This window comes from Mrakia frigida (assembly GCF_051309035.1).
Source record: "Mrakia frigida strain ATCC 22029 unplaced genomic scaffold BDY24scaffold_36, whole genome shotgun sequence".
Taxonomy (NCBI): Eukaryota; Fungi; Basidiomycota; class Tremellomycetes; order Cystofilobasidiales; family Mrakiaceae; genus Mrakia; species Mrakia frigida.
In genome coordinates, this window is record NW_027481245.1 from 214178 (window position 1) to 229024 (window position 14847).

At 54.7% G+C, this 14847-nt stretch overlaps 4 protein-coding genes across 4 annotated transcripts; 2 read left to right on the top strand and 2 right to left on the bottom strand.

Annotated features, from left to right (window-relative positions):
* Nucleotides 1–550: 550 nt before the first annotated feature.
* BDY24DRAFT_355220 (uncharacterized protein) lies at nucleotides 551–1797 on the top strand (the record flags this gene model as incomplete). Its single annotated transcript, XM_076637777.1, has 2 exons — nucleotides 551–909; nucleotides 966–1797. 2 exons carry the CDS (start codon nucleotides 551–553, stop codon nucleotides 1795–1797), a joined length of 1191 nt encoding a protein of 396 aa, XP_076493323.1.
* Nucleotides 1798–3738: 1941 nt separating this feature from the next.
* Nucleotides 3739–7004, bottom strand: BDY24DRAFT_400967 (putative delta-12 fatty acid desaturase). The gene is made up of 12 exons (XM_076642023.1): nucleotides 6693–7004; nucleotides 6160–6276; nucleotides 5893–6028; nucleotides 5610–5803; nucleotides 5440–5536; nucleotides 5155–5361; nucleotides 5041–5069; nucleotides 4916–4958; nucleotides 4643–4704; nucleotides 4403–4458; nucleotides 4203–4312; nucleotides 3739–4114 (listed from the first exon to the last, which is right to left on the bottom strand). Exons 1-12 carry the CDS (start codon nucleotides 6833–6835, stop codon nucleotides 3962–3964), a joined length of 1347 nt encoding a protein of 448 aa, XP_076493324.1. The 5' UTR covers nucleotides 6836–7004; the 3' UTR covers nucleotides 3739–3961.
* Nucleotides 7005–8305: 1301 nt separating this feature from the next.
* Nucleotides 8306–11883, bottom strand: PCA1 (cation-transporting P-type ATPase PCA1). Its single transcript, XM_076642024.1, has 5 exons — nucleotides 11417–11883; nucleotides 11282–11350; nucleotides 9992–11201; nucleotides 9456–9918; nucleotides 8306–9374 (listed from the first exon to the last, which is right to left on the bottom strand). Exons 1-5 carry the CDS (start codon nucleotides 11835–11837, stop codon nucleotides 8322–8324), a joined length of 3216 nt encoding a protein of 1071 aa, XP_076493325.1. The 5' UTR covers nucleotides 11838–11883; the 3' UTR covers nucleotides 8306–8321.
* Nucleotides 11884–13969: 2086 nt separating this feature from the next.
* BDY24DRAFT_418283 (uncharacterized protein) lies at nucleotides 13970–14768 on the top strand (the record flags this gene model as incomplete). Its single annotated transcript, XM_076643832.1, has 4 exons — nucleotides 13970–14004; nucleotides 14110–14183; nucleotides 14320–14390; nucleotides 14487–14768. 4 exons carry the CDS (start codon nucleotides 13970–13972, stop codon nucleotides 14766–14768), a joined length of 462 nt encoding a protein of 153 aa, XP_076493326.1.
* Nucleotides 14769–14847: the final 79 nt, after the last annotated feature.

A 14847-nucleotide genomic window follows, 5' to 3' on the forward strand; every position in this document is an offset into this window, starting at 1 on the left:
CCCCCCCCCCCTCCCCCCACCTCTATTCGAGCCCTTAGTTTTGAAGGAAGGGGCTTCGCCCCCTCCTTAAAAACACCCTCGAGGGTAGTCATCAACTTGGCTCTGTTTTTACTGAAAAGTCAGGGCGGTGCAAGATGCCTATGTTGGAGTGGCAGTCGCAACTTAAAGTTTCGCCTGGTATCGACCTGCGGGCGAGGAACGAGGCAGCCTGGTCGATTCCCAAGTCTCTGAGAGCGACCAGCTCCTTTTACGTCGCCTCCTTCTTTCCCTCAACCTCTTCTTTCCATACAACCCCTACTATCATTATCATCTACCCTCTACTCTTCACCTTCACCTTCTTAAGGATACCACTCTTTTCACACCTGTACTCGATTCTCGCCTCTCGAGGGCTCAGCCTCGCAGCCGAGCACGTCCCTGGGATCTACAACATCTCCGACGCTCTCTCAAGAAACGACGTCCCCAGATTCCTCCTCGACAACCCTCACGTCACTCGTCGGATCGAAATCGAGCTCCCGTCGTACCTCGTTGGATCGCTCATCCCATTGTAATGATGGCGGATCACCTTCCTCTCGAATTCGCTCAACTCGTCGCCATCGAAGCCATCGCACAGGCTGCTCGAGCTCACCAACCTCCACCACTTCCTCCCCCTCTTCACCTCCTCCCCTCCATCTACCGTCCAGACTGCGCTGCCAACGACCGCGTTCGCCTCTGGTTCGGTCCCAACCCTCCTCCGAGCTCCTTCCTCACCAGGGACCCTCTCTTCGCCTACCTACGGGAGCTCGGAGCCAACAACTCTCTCGCTGTCCAAACCAACTACGGATCAGCCCTTCGGAAGTACCACCTCTTCTGCGACCTCTTCAGCGTCGAAGAACACCGTCGCCTCCCCTCCTCCTTCGCCATCCTCCAGTCGTTCGTCCTTTGGGCCGCCACCGATCCGGAGAAGATCCATCAAGAGTTCGTCGAAGGTCGTCGCTTCGAACCATCGGAACCATCGGAACCGACACAGTCCTCAAGTACCTCTCGGCGGTCTCGACCTGGCACGTCGTCCAAGGCTTCCCTCGTCCTCTCCTTCCCCAGCAGCTCGAGGAAGTCAAGTTCACGCTCAAAGGTCTCGCCAGGATCATGCCGACGAGGAAACGACCTCCTCGACCTCCGATGACGATCAACAACTTACGAGCAATCAAACTCCAGCTCGATCTCACGTCCCAGTTCGACTCGGCGGTTTGGGCGATCCTCCTCTGTGGTTTCTTCGGAATGATGCGACTAGGAGAGCTCACAACCAAGAAGAAGGATTCGTTCGTCGAGGAGGAAGGTCTTCGCCGTCGAGACTACGAGATCGGACGGGATCGAGAGGGAACGGGATACGGAATCCTTCGCCTTCGAAGAGCAAAGACCCTCGCCGTAGGAGGAGGAACCCAGGACGTCTTCATCACCCAACAGGAGGACCTCTGCCCGATGCAAGCCGTCAACCACCTCCAGCAGCTCGTCGGAGGAGTCGACGTCGACGTCCCTCTCTTCTCCTGGTCGAAGGATGGAGTCGTTCGTCCGGTCACCCGATCCTCATTCCTCAAGAGAGTCAACGGAATCCTCATCGCAGCAGGCATCAACATCACCTTCGGTCACTCTCTACGAATAGGAGGAGCTACCTTCTACCTCTCGGAAGGAAGACCCGTCGAACTCGTTCGCATCGCCGGAAGATGGAAGTCTCTCGCCTTCGAACTCTACATCCGAGCTTTCGAGCTTTCCGTCGAGCCTTTGGAAACCTCGTCAGAGGTCCCATCGGCTAGGTTGGGTTGAGCATCCCTCTCCAGGAGGAACGCGGTGCCTCTGGTCTTTGGGTGAGCGTTCATCCTTTCGTGTTTGCTCGTGCTTCGCGCCTGGGAGTCTTTTCTAACGAAACGACTCTCTTTACCCAACCCAAACCGTCACTCAACAGATCGATCGAAGAAGCTAGACGAACAGAGACGTCGCTCGTCCTTCAGCCTGTCTTGAAGCTGTAAGAGTTCAGCAAAAGCGAGACGACTCAGCGGCCAGTCGCGATCTCATTTGAAGTCAAAGCACTACCAAGCATCGGGCTTGAAACCAGAGAGAGAGCGGGCCGAGACTGCGAGAAGTAGATATGACAAGACATAATGAATGAGGAGCGAGCACAGAAGTAAGGAAGAAGCTGGAACGAATGAGATCGAAATGCAGTCGAGGGCGCAGGAGTCGAGAAGATAAACGAGAGCAAAGCGAGTGAGGGAGAAAGAGAGGAGGAAAGGGGTGATAAAATGAAGGATCCGTTGGTGTCTCGGTGTCTAAGCTAGCGGGAGTCGGGAATGAGATGGAGACAGCAGAATGGAGAGAGAAGCAGAAAAGAAGACGCGTCAGGACCTCTAAATGATAAGCGAGACGTGGATTAAGCGTACCTATCGGCGTGTGTTATGACCTCACCAATAGTAGCTAAATCAGAGAGAGTCTAAGTAGCGATGGAGTGCAGGAGAAGGGGAAGATGAAAGAGAGATTAGAAAAAAAGAGACGCGACGCGTCTTGACTTCGTTTCAACCCTCTCACAGATGCGCACAGATTACACCGTGACCTCCAAATCAGCTCGTTGTACAAGAATGAAGCCACGAAAACTCTCTTCGTTGATCTCGAAAACCTTTTGCACGATTCAACCCACCTCGCACGAAATCAACCGTCGCGTCGCGGTCAGATCTTCCTCCTTCCACAAGCTGAAACCGCGCCTGGATCTATTCGCATCCAGTCGAAAAGACTGAGATACCATGCGTATTCGATTGGAGTCCAAAAATTCAGCGTTCTCGAGCTATGCAAGAAATCAACCCTCCTGCACGAATTCAACCCTCCTTTCTACACCCTTCCCGGCCTTCCCCAAGTCGAGCTCCTCGCTGAGCTTGAGCTTCCCCTCCTTCAACTTACATCCTGCGTCCCACATCCATGCTTATCGAATCCTCTCCTTTCTCATCTTTGTAGAGTACAACTTAGGTGAGCCTTGAGCACCGAGTCGAGCAGTGAGACGAGGCGAGAAGGAGTCGAAAAAAAATCGGACAGCCGAGACAGACCCAAAACAGATCGAAACTAAACTACCGGAAGTGACCAAGCCTTCATAAATGAGCAGCGTCCCTGCTCGAGAGCCCTGATAACGATTGAAGGGGAGAGAAGTCGAGATCTCAAGAGAGAGAGGCGAGAAACGACGCGTCGAAGAGAGGGAGATGGGGATGAGGATCACAAGGCGAGGTGCGGATTCGGCACAGAGGTGGAACAGGTATAGGACTGAACCAATCTACAAGGAAGGAAGAGAGGAAAGTCCTCAACAACGAGGCCGACCGTCTCACGTCGCTACAACGAGACTCTGTCACTCTAGAAGCAAGGCGGGACGGAGAGGAGGAGAGTTTTCCCGTTGCAGAGAACCAGTGAACATCGATCACCAGTTAAAGTATCGAAAATATGTATCGGAAAAGACTTCCTTCCTTCCGTTTTGGCCTTCGCTTTACAGTAGTTCCAATGCTCCCTTCCGTCGCCTCCCATCCGTCCTTCGAATCGTGGCTTGATCGCCTCGTCAGTGTGGTTGGGAAGACCGGCTGCTCAGATGAAGACAAGTGACCTCTTTGTGCGCACGCTGTCGGCCATGGGAGAGGAGAGACGCTCGGTTCGAAGCTCAAACCGTTGGCTCAATGCCCACCGACTTTCTTTCGCCTCTTCCCCTCCCCTAATCCCCAACACCGACGCAAGTCTCAAGAGGAGTGTAGGTGCATAAAAGAGTGAAAAAGCGACAACTGAAAGGAAAACGGAATGCAAAGGAGAAACCCAACGAGAGAAACATCGACGCGCCGACAACCCAACCTTTCCAACCTCTCTAATCTATGTACGGGAGAACCGAAACGATAAAGTAACCGAGCTCTAGAGAAAGGAAGGAAAGAAAGGAAGGACAATGCAAAGGAGAGGAAGGCGAGGAGGAGGTTTACTCGTCCTTGGCCTGAGGGTAGAACTCAGCGACGGGCTCCTCGAGATCGACTCCCGAATCGGAGACGACCTCCTTCTGGAAGACGGGGTAGGTCTTTCCGACTCCAGACTTGTTCTTGTAGAAACGGGTGTGTCCGATGTCCTCGACGAACTGCAGCAGGGACGAAAGGAAGGGAAGAACGCGTCAGTTCATCGAGTTTCAACCCTCGTCGTTCTCGAAGCGATTTTTTGAAACGTACCTGGCACTCCCTGAAGTTTTTCCAAAGCGAGTAGTAGCAGTTCTCGTTGGACCAGACGTAGTGCTCTCCGAGGAAGATCTTGAGGTGCTCGGTAGCCTCCCAAGCGTTGTCTGAAAGAGGAGAAGGAAGAAGAGCGAGAGAGGTCAGCGACGAATCGTTCTCGATTGAGAGATCAACAAGGTTTTCGTTGCTCTGCTCACAGTGAGGGATCTTGGAAGAGATGTGGTGAGCGACGTGGGTCTCCGAGATTCCGTGCCTGAAGAAGAGGAGGAGGGAAAGAGCGAGGTCAGCTCGAGAACGAGGAGTCGTCGTGAAAGGAAAGAAGACTCACATGAGCCATGGCTGCAAAGATCGGGAGGAAGACAGGGAGGTCAGTACAGATTTCGTCTTGAAAGAGAACAGAGCTGAAAAAAGCTGGGAAGGTACTCACGCCGACAAACCAGAGAATGTTTCGGTCGATGGTGGTGAGGGCTCCTCGGGGGAAAGTCCAGCTCTCAGCCGACTAGAGTGAAAAGAGGAGGAAGGAAAGGAGTCAGTATCATTACTCAGGAAGATTTCGAGGAGAAAGAGAGGGAAGAGAACTCACGTAGTGAGCTGAGAGAAAGAGAAGAAGTCGAAGAAGGGAGAAGGGTGAGGGATCAGCGTCGAATTGTCTGGCAGCCTCTCGAGACGAAGGAAGGGGGATGAGCAAGGAAGAATGTCTACTCACGAACGATAGGATCGGTGTGCTGAAGGAAGGTGATGAGGACGAGCCAGCTAAGGGGAAGGAAGAAGGAGGGAAAGTTAGCAACGCGGTTCGACTTCTTCGCCTCGTGCGTTCCGAACTCTCCGAACTCACGCGTTGACGTGCATGTAAGGGATCATCCACTGTAAAAGAATAAAGGATAAATGCCATCAGTACATCGAGAGGAAGAAGCGACAACGAGACGAAGACGAAACAGAGACGACGAACCATCGAAACCATCTCCTGCCAGCTTCGAACGTTCGCCCAGTAGACCATGGTTCCAATGACGGAAGCGATTCCAATGTCGGACCAGATGATGTCCCAGAAGTCTCGAGACTTGAAGATAGGAGAGCTGGGCAGGTAGTGGTCGACGTGCTTCGCGTAGTGCTTCTGACCGGACGCGTTCAAGATCAAGTAGAGGGGAAGTCCGAAGATCTGAATCGAGAACGGAAGAGAGAAGAAACGATCAGTAAGAACTCGATTGAGGAGAGGAGTGGAGTGAGTAGAACGAACCTGGTGAGCAACCAATCGAGCGAGAACGACGATGGGCATGTCGCTGACAGCCTCAGAGATCGCAGAGTGCATCTCCTTCTGCCTCTCCTCGGTGACCCTGTCGAGCAGAGAAAGGGAAGAAAAGGTAAGCTTCAACCTCGAGCTAGTTCGGAGGAGAGAGAGAGACGCACTCAAGACCGAGAAGATCCTCCTTCGAGGGATCGAACTTGGGGTACTTGAGCTCGCTCCTGGTTCGAGCGACGAAGACCTCATCTCGAGTAGCGTGTCCACAGGCAGCGTGATGTCGTCCGTGCGAAATCCTCCACGAGTGGTAAGGGACCATCCAGATCGAGTGAAGAACCCATCCGATGAAGTCGTTGTATCGCTGCGAGGGAAGGGATCGAGGGAGGAAGGTGAGCCGTGTTCGAAGGACAGCTCGGTCCTTCTTCTCCGACGGAAAAAAGAGAGACTCACCTTGTTCTCAGAGAAAGCTCCGTGACCGCACTCGTGAGCAAGAACCCAGAGACCCATTCCGACGCAACCAGCGGAGAACCAGTAGACGTTCCAGAGGGTAGCCTTGAGGAGGAAGTTGGGCCAGTAAGGAAGATCGCTGGGTTGGAAATCGAACGACGAAGGGGAAAGTGTCAGTGAAAAGTGATAGAGCTCTACTTGAGGGGGTTGATGAGAGACCCAGCAGCAAGACGAGGTGTAGGGAGAGGATAGGGAGAGGACTGAACTCACAGGAAGGTGAGGAAATCGGGGATGTGCCAGGCGAGCTTGGCCATGGCTCCAAAGATCAAGAGGTCCTGAACGACGTATCGAGTAGACTTGAGGGCTGATCGCTTGAAGCAGTGAGCGCTGAGAGGAGGGAAGATCAAGAATCGACGAGTTCAGCACGAGAAAAAGAGAAGGAAGGGAGAGAAGAGAAAGCCAATCGAGGCTCACGGAACAGCATCGAGCAATCTGTTGGGGAGGAAGGAGACGGAGAGCGATCAAGGAACGAGGTCAGCTTCGATTCTTTCGCTTCAAACGTCGTTGTAGACACGAGAGCATATGAATCAACCTCCGCTGCATGCCGACGAGCCGATCTTCCATCTGAGAGGAAGATAGCGACTCTTCTCTGTGCCAGCTCGCCGTCTCCTCCCGCGTCTTCTCGTTCGAGATTTCCAGGGGAGACCAAACAAGTTCCTTCCCTCCGATTCCCTCTTTCCTTCCCCCTCCTCTCATCCGTAAACACATGCTTCCCAACAGAAGAGAAACGATTGTAGACTCACTGCTTGACCGTGAACTGAGGCACGTTGAAGGGTTGACCAGCGACGTGAGCTTCGACCTTGTTTCCAGTCGAGGAACCGTGGCCAGAGTACTGGACCTTCTCAGCACCAGCCTTCGAGGACACCTTGGGAGTAGAGACAGCCATATCGTCCAACCTGGAACGAGAGAGAGGGAAGAGAAAGGGAAGAGCGAAGGGGGAGAGGAGAGGTCGTGGTTGAGAGGCAAGAACCAATCTAGAAGGCTGCTTTTCCTTCGCCTCGCCCTCGCCCTCGCCCTCTTCCCCAGCCCTCGCCTGCGGCCAAGCGTTCCATAGGCCGCCTCAAACTCCGAAGGATAAAATCTTCAGAGTCCTCGGAGGGTTCGGTAGAAGGCGGTCTCGCTCGATGAAAGTTTTTTCGTTGAGCAATAGCAGCTCGAAGAACGAAAGGCAGAACGTGAAAGAGAGCAGAGAAGGGGGAGTTTGAAGACGGCCAGCTCGGAGAGAGAGAAGAAAGAGGTCAAACAGACCGAGGGAGAAAAATTGAGGGAGGGCTTTGCTTCCGAGATGTCTATATCCAGGTGAGGAGAAGATTCTCGTCCTCGAGTCTTCTCGCAGGAAAAGGACGAAGCAGAGGAGGAAGAGGAAGAAGCACGAGCCTTCATCGCCGGCTACCCCCGCCGTCGCCTCTCCTTCTTCCACTGATGAAGTCCGCTCGTAGACCCATGTGAAATGACTTCGCCTGGTGTGGTACCGTAGAGAAAATGTTTTCCCTTCCCGCTTCGAGGGAGTTGGAGGGGGAAGCAGGCGAGGCGGACGCGATCACCAAACACGTCGCGTCCTCGCGGCTGCAGCTCGCTCCTCGGCTTCAACCCCCTGGAAAGAAGACTCAAGATTTCCTGCGTCTCTGCCGAAATCAAAGTAGTTGAGACGTCACCAGAGAAACGAAGGCCGAGAACAGAACCGGAAGGTCCAGCTTCGTTCTCGTCCTCCGCTCGACTTCTTCGACCTTCCCTTCAACCACCACAACCCTCCTCCCCTTCAACACCTCGAGATGTCTTCAGTCAACACCAACCCAGCCCAAACCTCACCTTCTCACTTCCAAGGCAGCGCTGATTTCCACCGAGTTGGCCTACAGATCAAGGAGATCTGCGAGGTGCGTCGTTCCTTTCTCTCACATTTCTCCTTTCTTGACTGTAGCTGATCCTCCTCCCCGACGTCTCGACTCTGCTAAGAACATCCATGAGCTCGGAGAAGTTCTGAGAGAGGAGATCAACAAGTTCGTCGACGAAGCTGGTGAAGCTTGGTGAGTTTCAACTTCCGCTGTCGCGTCGTCGCTTCCCTTTCTGGGACTCTGCTTGTTGCTGATCCAAGGCATCAACATCTTCCAGGCTCGCAAAGCACCATCACGCTTCTGCTCCCTCTTCATCAGCTCCTGTGGGCTCGAACAGCAGTGGTGATGCTCAGGAAAGGAGGAACGTCGGGGAGGACGGCAAGCAGGGAGCGACGCAGTAGTAGCAAATACGACCTGGATCGATGAGTTCGAGAGGTTAATCTACATCAAAGCGATATAACGAGATCTAGCTTTATCTGCAAGAGGACTGAAGATCGATCAAAAGTTCAAGAAAGAGACGCGTCGAACTCTCTCCCCCCTTCACTTCCCCCCTCCCTTCCTCCACCTCCACCTCGCATCCAGCCCCAGTCCGATCAAAACGACAGGTAAAACACTAACCAGCTCCCCCAACCCAGCCCACTGAGGCTCAATCCTCCACTTCACAAACGCTCCACTCGTCAAAAGCAAAGCGAAAGCAAAATAAACGAAGCACCAAACGAGCGACGCGATCATGTGCTGTCTAGCATGAGAAGCGAGATCCAGAACAGCTAAAACACTCCTTCTCAAGTCCTTCTTCCCGAGGAGAACCACTCCCGAAGCAGCAACAGCGACTTCCGATCCAGATCCGACGGAGATTGCGAGGTTGGCTTGAGCAAGGGCGGGTCCGTCGTTCGTTCCATCTCCGACGAAAGCGACTCGATGGCCTTGGGTTTGGAGCTCCGAGATGAAGGTAGCCTTGTCCTTTGGAGAGCAGGAAGCTCGAACGTCCTCGAGGGGAAGGTTGATCGACCTGGCGAATCGTTCGACGGCTCCTGGATTGTCTCCCGACAGAACGACGACCTTCTTCCCTCGAGCGACGAGATCGGCGACGAGAGCTGCTGATTCCGGACGAGCGACGTCTGCGAGTCCGACGGCTGCGACGAGTTCTCCTCCTAGAGTGACGGTGAAGAGGGTGAGACCTAAGGAGGCGAGGTCTTTGATGAGAGGGAGGTGGGAGGTCGAGGTGAAGGAGGGGGATCCGGCGAGGAGAGGGTAGGAGCGGAAGGTGGCTTTGATCCCCATTCCTGGTAGTGAGACGACATCTTCAAGCGTGGGAGGAGGAGGTGGGGAAGTGGCGAGGGCGGTGGAGAGGAGAGCGAGGACGGCTTTGGAGATGGGATGGGTGTTGGAGGAGACAAGAGGGAGGATGATTCGTTCGACTCCAATGAAAAGGACCTCCGTTCGCTCGACGGAGAAGACTCCTTGGGAGAGGGTCCCAGTCTTGTCAAAGGCCACGGTGTCCGTCGAGTGAGCGACCTGAAGAGCCTCCGAGGAACGGAAGAGGACTCCTTCTCGAAGACCAGCTCTCTGGCTCGACGCGACGACGAGAGGCACCTGGATTCAAAGCGAAGAAAAGCGACAGAGAGGGTCAGCAATTCAGAATCGCGTTGAATACTGAGCAGAGGGATGACTCACAGCGAGACCGATCGCACACGGGCAGGAGATGATGAGGATGCTGAGAGCGTAGGTGAGAGCGTCGACGGCTGAGGAGGAGGTTGACATTCCCTTTCCGAATCGGTTGACGAGGATCCATACGACGAACGAGATAACGGCTGAAGCAGCAGCGATGGGGAGGATGAGAGCTGCAAATCGATCTGCTCCGTCTTGAAACCTCGACCTCGACGACTGAGCTTGACGAACGAGTCCCCTCACTCTGGCGAGCGAGTTCTCGTGGACGAGCTGAGTGATTTGAATGTCGAGCGATCCGTTGAGGTTGAGGGTTCCGGCGAGGACGGCGGATCCGACCTGCTTGAGGGAGGGGAGAGACTCGCCAGTCGCTGAGGATTCGTCGACTTCTCCTGATCCGGAGACGACGATTCCGTCGGTTGGAATGCGAGAGTCGGCTCGGATTCGAAGAATGTCGCCGTAGTGGAGGAGACTAAAAAATCAGAGAAAGCTCAAAATCAGAGGAGGCTGAGCAAGAAGGGAGAAAGAGAGAGCAGAAGACTCACCGAGAATCCAACTCCTTCTCGACCCTCTCCTTCCCGACCTGCTCGACCAGAACGACTTCCGACGACTGCAGTTGCTGAAGAGCTCGAATCGCCGAGCTCGCCGACCTTCGAGTTGCAGCCTGAACCAGTCGTCCGATGTAGATGAGGGAGGTGAGGAGAGCAACGGTCTCGAAGAAAGGATCCGTGAAGGGTTTCCCTGCAACCTCGAATCCGAACGCGACGAGGGAGAAGATATAGGCCGTGATGCTGGAGAGGCAGACGAGGACGCCCATGTCGACCTCGCGTAGGAAGATGATGGACCGAAGGGAACCGGAGATGATGGGGAAGCCGACGATTTGAACGAGAGTCGTGAGGGCGACCGAAGCGATTCCGTAGACGAGAGGACGAGGTGGAAGGGAAGCCCAGGCGACGACGAGGACTGGGATGCTGAGAGTTGAAGCGGCAAGGGTCCGAAGACCTATCCGACGAAGATCCTGAGCGACTCGATCCTTGGCCCCTTCGAGACCAGCGACGGGGAGAAGCTCGGGTCCGAATGGTTCGAGTTCAGCGACGACGTCCCGAGGCTGACGAGCCTTCTCTCCTTGGGAGTCGAAAGAGAGTTCGTAAAATCCTCCTAGTTCCGATCTGTGACGAGCATCGAACTTCTCGAGGACCTCCGGTGGAGGAACGCGGTTGAACTTGAGAGGAAGGGTGATTCGAGATCGTCCTCCTTCGTTTCCTCGTCCTACGGCTTTGACGTCGAATCCTGTTGCTCTAGCCACGTATCGGGCGATGGCTTCTGGAGTGATGAACTCCTGATCGTAGACGAGCGTCGAAAGTCCTGAGAGGTAGTCGAGATCGACGGGGTTGACGGAGGGAAGACGGGAGAGAGCTCGATTGACTTTGGGAAGGCAGTCGATGCAATCCATTCCGTTGATCTCGAGGGTGAGGGGTTGAGTACCGAACCGTGAGGGTCGGGAGGCATCGGCTTGAGTCCTGGGTGGTTCGTCGTCGACCTGCTTGCAAGTCGAGACGACGGGAGGAGCGACTGAACGACGGGTCCTGTTCTCCGGGACGAAGCAGCAATCCAGTCCCTTGCAGAGAGTCTCGAGGACCCTGCAGCACTTCCTCATCCGTCCGAGGAGTCGTTCGAGAGGGTTGGGAGAGTTGGGGTTGGGAGGGAAAGGGTTGTTCGAGGTGGTGGAAGGGAGGAGGAGTTTGGCGGAGGCGTCTGGGTGAGGTCAAAGGAGAGGAAGCGAAGGTCAGCTCTCTCTCTACGGAACGAGAACGAGATCGTTGTGGTGGGCTCACCGGGGAGACTCATTCCGATAGATCCAGCGTGCTCGAGAACGACCTTGACGCAGCATGGGCAGAGGGAGTCTGTGAGAGGAGAGAGAAGGATCAGCTGAGCTCACTCCTCCCTTTCTCTCTTTCGCTTCAACTCACCATCGTCTTCATCGTCAAACTCCTTCTCGTCACAGTCCCCGCTAGTGCCAGAGCAACATCCTTCTACGACTTGGACGTCCTCTTCGCTTCCCTCGACGTCTTCACAGCAGGCATCTTGACATGTCTCCTCGTCCTCCTCCTTCGTTGCCTTCGTCTCGCAACACTCACAACCATCCTCCTCCTCTTCAACCTCCTCACACAAATCTTCCCCACAGCAGCTTCCTCTCACACAGAGCTCTTCCGTCTCCTTCGGCTTGAGAGCAGTTCTGGATTCGACGAGGACGGGCGAGGTTGGGGAGGGAGGGGAGGGAGCGGAAGAGCAGCCTCCGCAACATCCTCCTTCTTTGGAAGCCGCTGGAAGAGGAGAATCGATTTGTTGAGGTTGAGGGGACGAAGAGGAAGAGGTAGATCTGTTGAGCATGGCAGGGGAGACGTTCCGTCGTTCCCGACTTCGGATGGGTTGATGGGCGTTGGAGGAGCGAAGCAGGGAACGAAGCTCAGAAACGAGACAGCCGTGAAGCTCTCTTTGCTTCCGTTGACTCAAGTCTCCGTTTCTGGGAGGAACCATCAAGTCTTAAATCTTAGATTTCGGGATATAACGTGAAAGTCAAGAGTTTGAAAGCAGAGAGGAGGAGGGGAGGGAGGTCGCATGAAGCAAGAGAGAGAGACGCGTGCAAAGTTCAACCCGACACGACCCACCAAAAAAGAGAAAGCCCTGCTGAGGTACGAGTAAAGCTAGCTGAGAAGACCCAAACAATGCGACTACGGAGTACTAGAAGGTTCACACTAGGGTTGCAACTCTGGAGAACGATCCAAAAACGCGTTCCAAGGAAGAACCCAGCGACGCGTCCCACTCGTCGCCTCCGCTCAAAGTCACCCACTCCCCGCCCTCTGCGACTTCGGCCTCCTGTTCATCAACCTAGCCAGACTCTGCTCGTTCACACCCATCTCCACCCAGTTCTTCTCTGAAACCGTCCTCCCTCCCGGTGTTGAACCCCCACTGTTCTCCGTCTCCCTCCCACCAGGGAACGAGGACAACTCGCCCTCCTCCGACTCCATCAACCTCAAAAGCCCCAACCCTTGTCCCTTCCCACCGATACTCTCCATACCAACTCGTCCAAGCCCGTAACGCGTCGTCGTTGAACAACTGGACGCGCTCGAACTGCTCGACGTGGACGACGAACAACTCTCCGACGAACTCGATCGACTCCCGATCGAAGGTCTTCTTCCTCCTGCTCCTCCTCCGTAGTACCCAGAGGAGGACGTCGTCGATGCTGAGCGAGCATGGAAGGGAGAGCCGGGGGAGGTTATCAACGACGAGGTTTGGAGTCTGATCGGAACGGGGGCTGTTTTTTGAGGGTGGTGATGGAGGAGAAAAGTGGGTGAACGAAGATTTGGGTGGGTGGTAGAGGAAGATTTTGTGTTGACGGTAGTGGTAGAAATTGGTCTGGTGGGTCGAGCGGAAGAGGAGGAGGGCGATGGGGAGCCGGAGGGGGGAGGGGGGACGGAGGAAGAGGGGGTGGAGGTCAAGGAGGGGGCTGTTGTTCTGTTAGAGGGTTTTTGAGGTGATGGAGAGGAGGGGAAGGTGATGGGATGAAGAGACGAGGGAGAGGATATGGGTTTCTCGAGGACGAGGTGAGATTCTACGTGCGGGAAGAGAAAGAAGAGAGAGAGAGAGAGTCAGGTCGACGCGTCTCTCCGATGAACCGAGAATGTATGAGAAAAACGTACCTTTAAGCTCAGCACTTGCGCCTGTAGAATCGAACGTACCTGAAGTTGACGATATCATAGGGGAGTAGAGGAGGAGAGAGGGAGAGAGGAAACTCGAGGCGAGGGATGATGTGGTTGGGGAGAAAGCGGATCGCAGCTTTCACGGCTCCCGCTCCCCTCTTATCGCGCCGAGAAGGACCTTCAAGCCGAGATGAATGAGACGCTGCGGATGTATTCGGGAAGGTGGGTCGAGTCGACTCGACTCTTTAACTGACGGGGTACGACAGCGATTCACAGCTCCTTGCCATCACCGTGTTACAGTCATTGTGCCCACAGGGGTATGAGACAGTATAAGAGCCGTCTGGGCGTTTGAGGTTCTCCCCTGACGAGCTTGGAGGTCCGAAAGGAGGAGAGACGCGCCTTCGAGCGACGCGTCGTTCAAGCTCCCCCTTCTCAATCTGTTGAGCGGTCCGGATTCGAACAGTTCCTGAATATATGAAGATTAATGCATGGGCCTTCGAAGTGAAAGCTGGAGCGGTGGCGCTGCCATTCGGACTATGGAGCTCAGGCTCGACGCGTCGCCGTTCTCTGCCTCAATCTTTTCCCTACAGTACCGCACTATGGGTGAACACCTCTCGCTCGTTTGCTAACCGAGCTTTCATCTCTCCCATCATCAACCTGGAAGACTTTGAAAATTCTCTCTCTGCCCGCTTCGCGAAGAAAATAGACTGCCTTTCGGAGCGAAGAGCCGGACCCAAATCGAGCGAAGCTCAAGTCACCCTTCCTTCTCTCTTTCTCCTCACGACCACACCCACCCTTCTTCGTCTTCCAATCCTTTCGAACATGATCTCTGCACTCCAACACGTCAATCTTACAGTGTGAGCTCGCCTTCCTTTTCTAACAGACGAAAACAGGCAAGCGAATCAAGCTGACCGCTTTCCCTTCTCGGTTCGTCGTTCCTCCTTCCTCCTTCTCCCTTTCAGAGGCCACCAGGGTTGGGAGGGACAGGATCCTTTAGAGCTCGCAGACAAGTTCTATGGTGATATCTTAGGCCTCAGTGAGCCTAATCTTTTCCTTCTGTGCTCAAAAGGTCGCGAGAGACGATAGAAGGAGGAACGGAGCTGACCTTCGTTTCCCTCCCTCTCCCTCTTCTTCTTGCCTTCCCTACCTTCCTCCCTTATCTTCCCTCTCAGAGGTCGATCCCGTCCCCGATACCATGGTCGGTAAACTCAGATGGTTCCGAATCGGCGACACGTCTCAACAAGTGAGTCTTCTCGCCTTTTGACTTCTCCTTTCCAGAAAGTCTCGAGCTCAACATCTCTCGTCCTTCCCATTCGCCCTCTCTCCCTCCCTCTCTCAGATCCACATCTCCCTCGAACCCGTCCCCGACACTCTCGTCCTCCGACCCCAGACTAGAGGTCATCCCTGCTTCGTTCTCCCCTACACAACTCTCACAGCTCTGCGAACGAAGCTCGCCGAGTTCGCTTCCTCAGGCCATCCGGGAGCTTGTAGCGCCCCCTCGCTCGAGGGAGCTGGGTTCGTTGCTGGACGAGAAGGAGAGGAGGTTGATGGGGCGAAGAAGGGCGATAGGTTCTTTGTTAGGGACTTTGTAGGGAACCGCTTGGAGTTCGCTGGCATTTGAGAGGAGGGAGAGGCGCGCTAGGGAGAGAAGAAGAGGAGCGACGACGACACGATCTTATGGTTCCCATTTCTCTTTCTGA

Excerpts from the sequence above, each read along its gene's own strand:
- BDY24DRAFT_400967 (XM_076642023.1), bottom strand. The coding sequence starts at position 6,835 with ATGGCTGTCTCTACTCCCAAGGTGTCCTCGAAGGCTGGTGCTGAGAAG. Across the intron at positions 6,277-6,692 it reads CCTCAGTTCACGGTCAAGCA|CGCTCACTGCTTCAAGCGAT; the intron begins GTGAGTCTACAA and ends CCCTCCTCTCAG. Across the intron at positions 4,115-4,202 it reads AAAACTTCAGGGAGTGCCAG|TTCGTCGAGGACATCGGACA; the intron begins GTACGTTTCAAA and ends TCCCTGCTGCAG.
- PCA1 (XM_076642024.1), bottom strand. The coding sequence starts at position 11,837 with ATGCTCAACAGATCTACCTCTTCCTCTTCGTCCCCTCAACCTCAACAA. Across the intron at positions 11,351-11,416 it reads GTTTGACGATGAAGACGATG|ACTCCCTCTGCCCATGCTGC; the intron begins GTGAGTTGAAGC and ends CTCCTCTCACAG. Across the intron at positions 9,919-9,991 it reads GAGAAGGAGTTGGATTCTCG|TCTCCTCCACTACGGCGACA; the intron begins GTGAGTCTTCTG and ends CTGATTTTTTAG.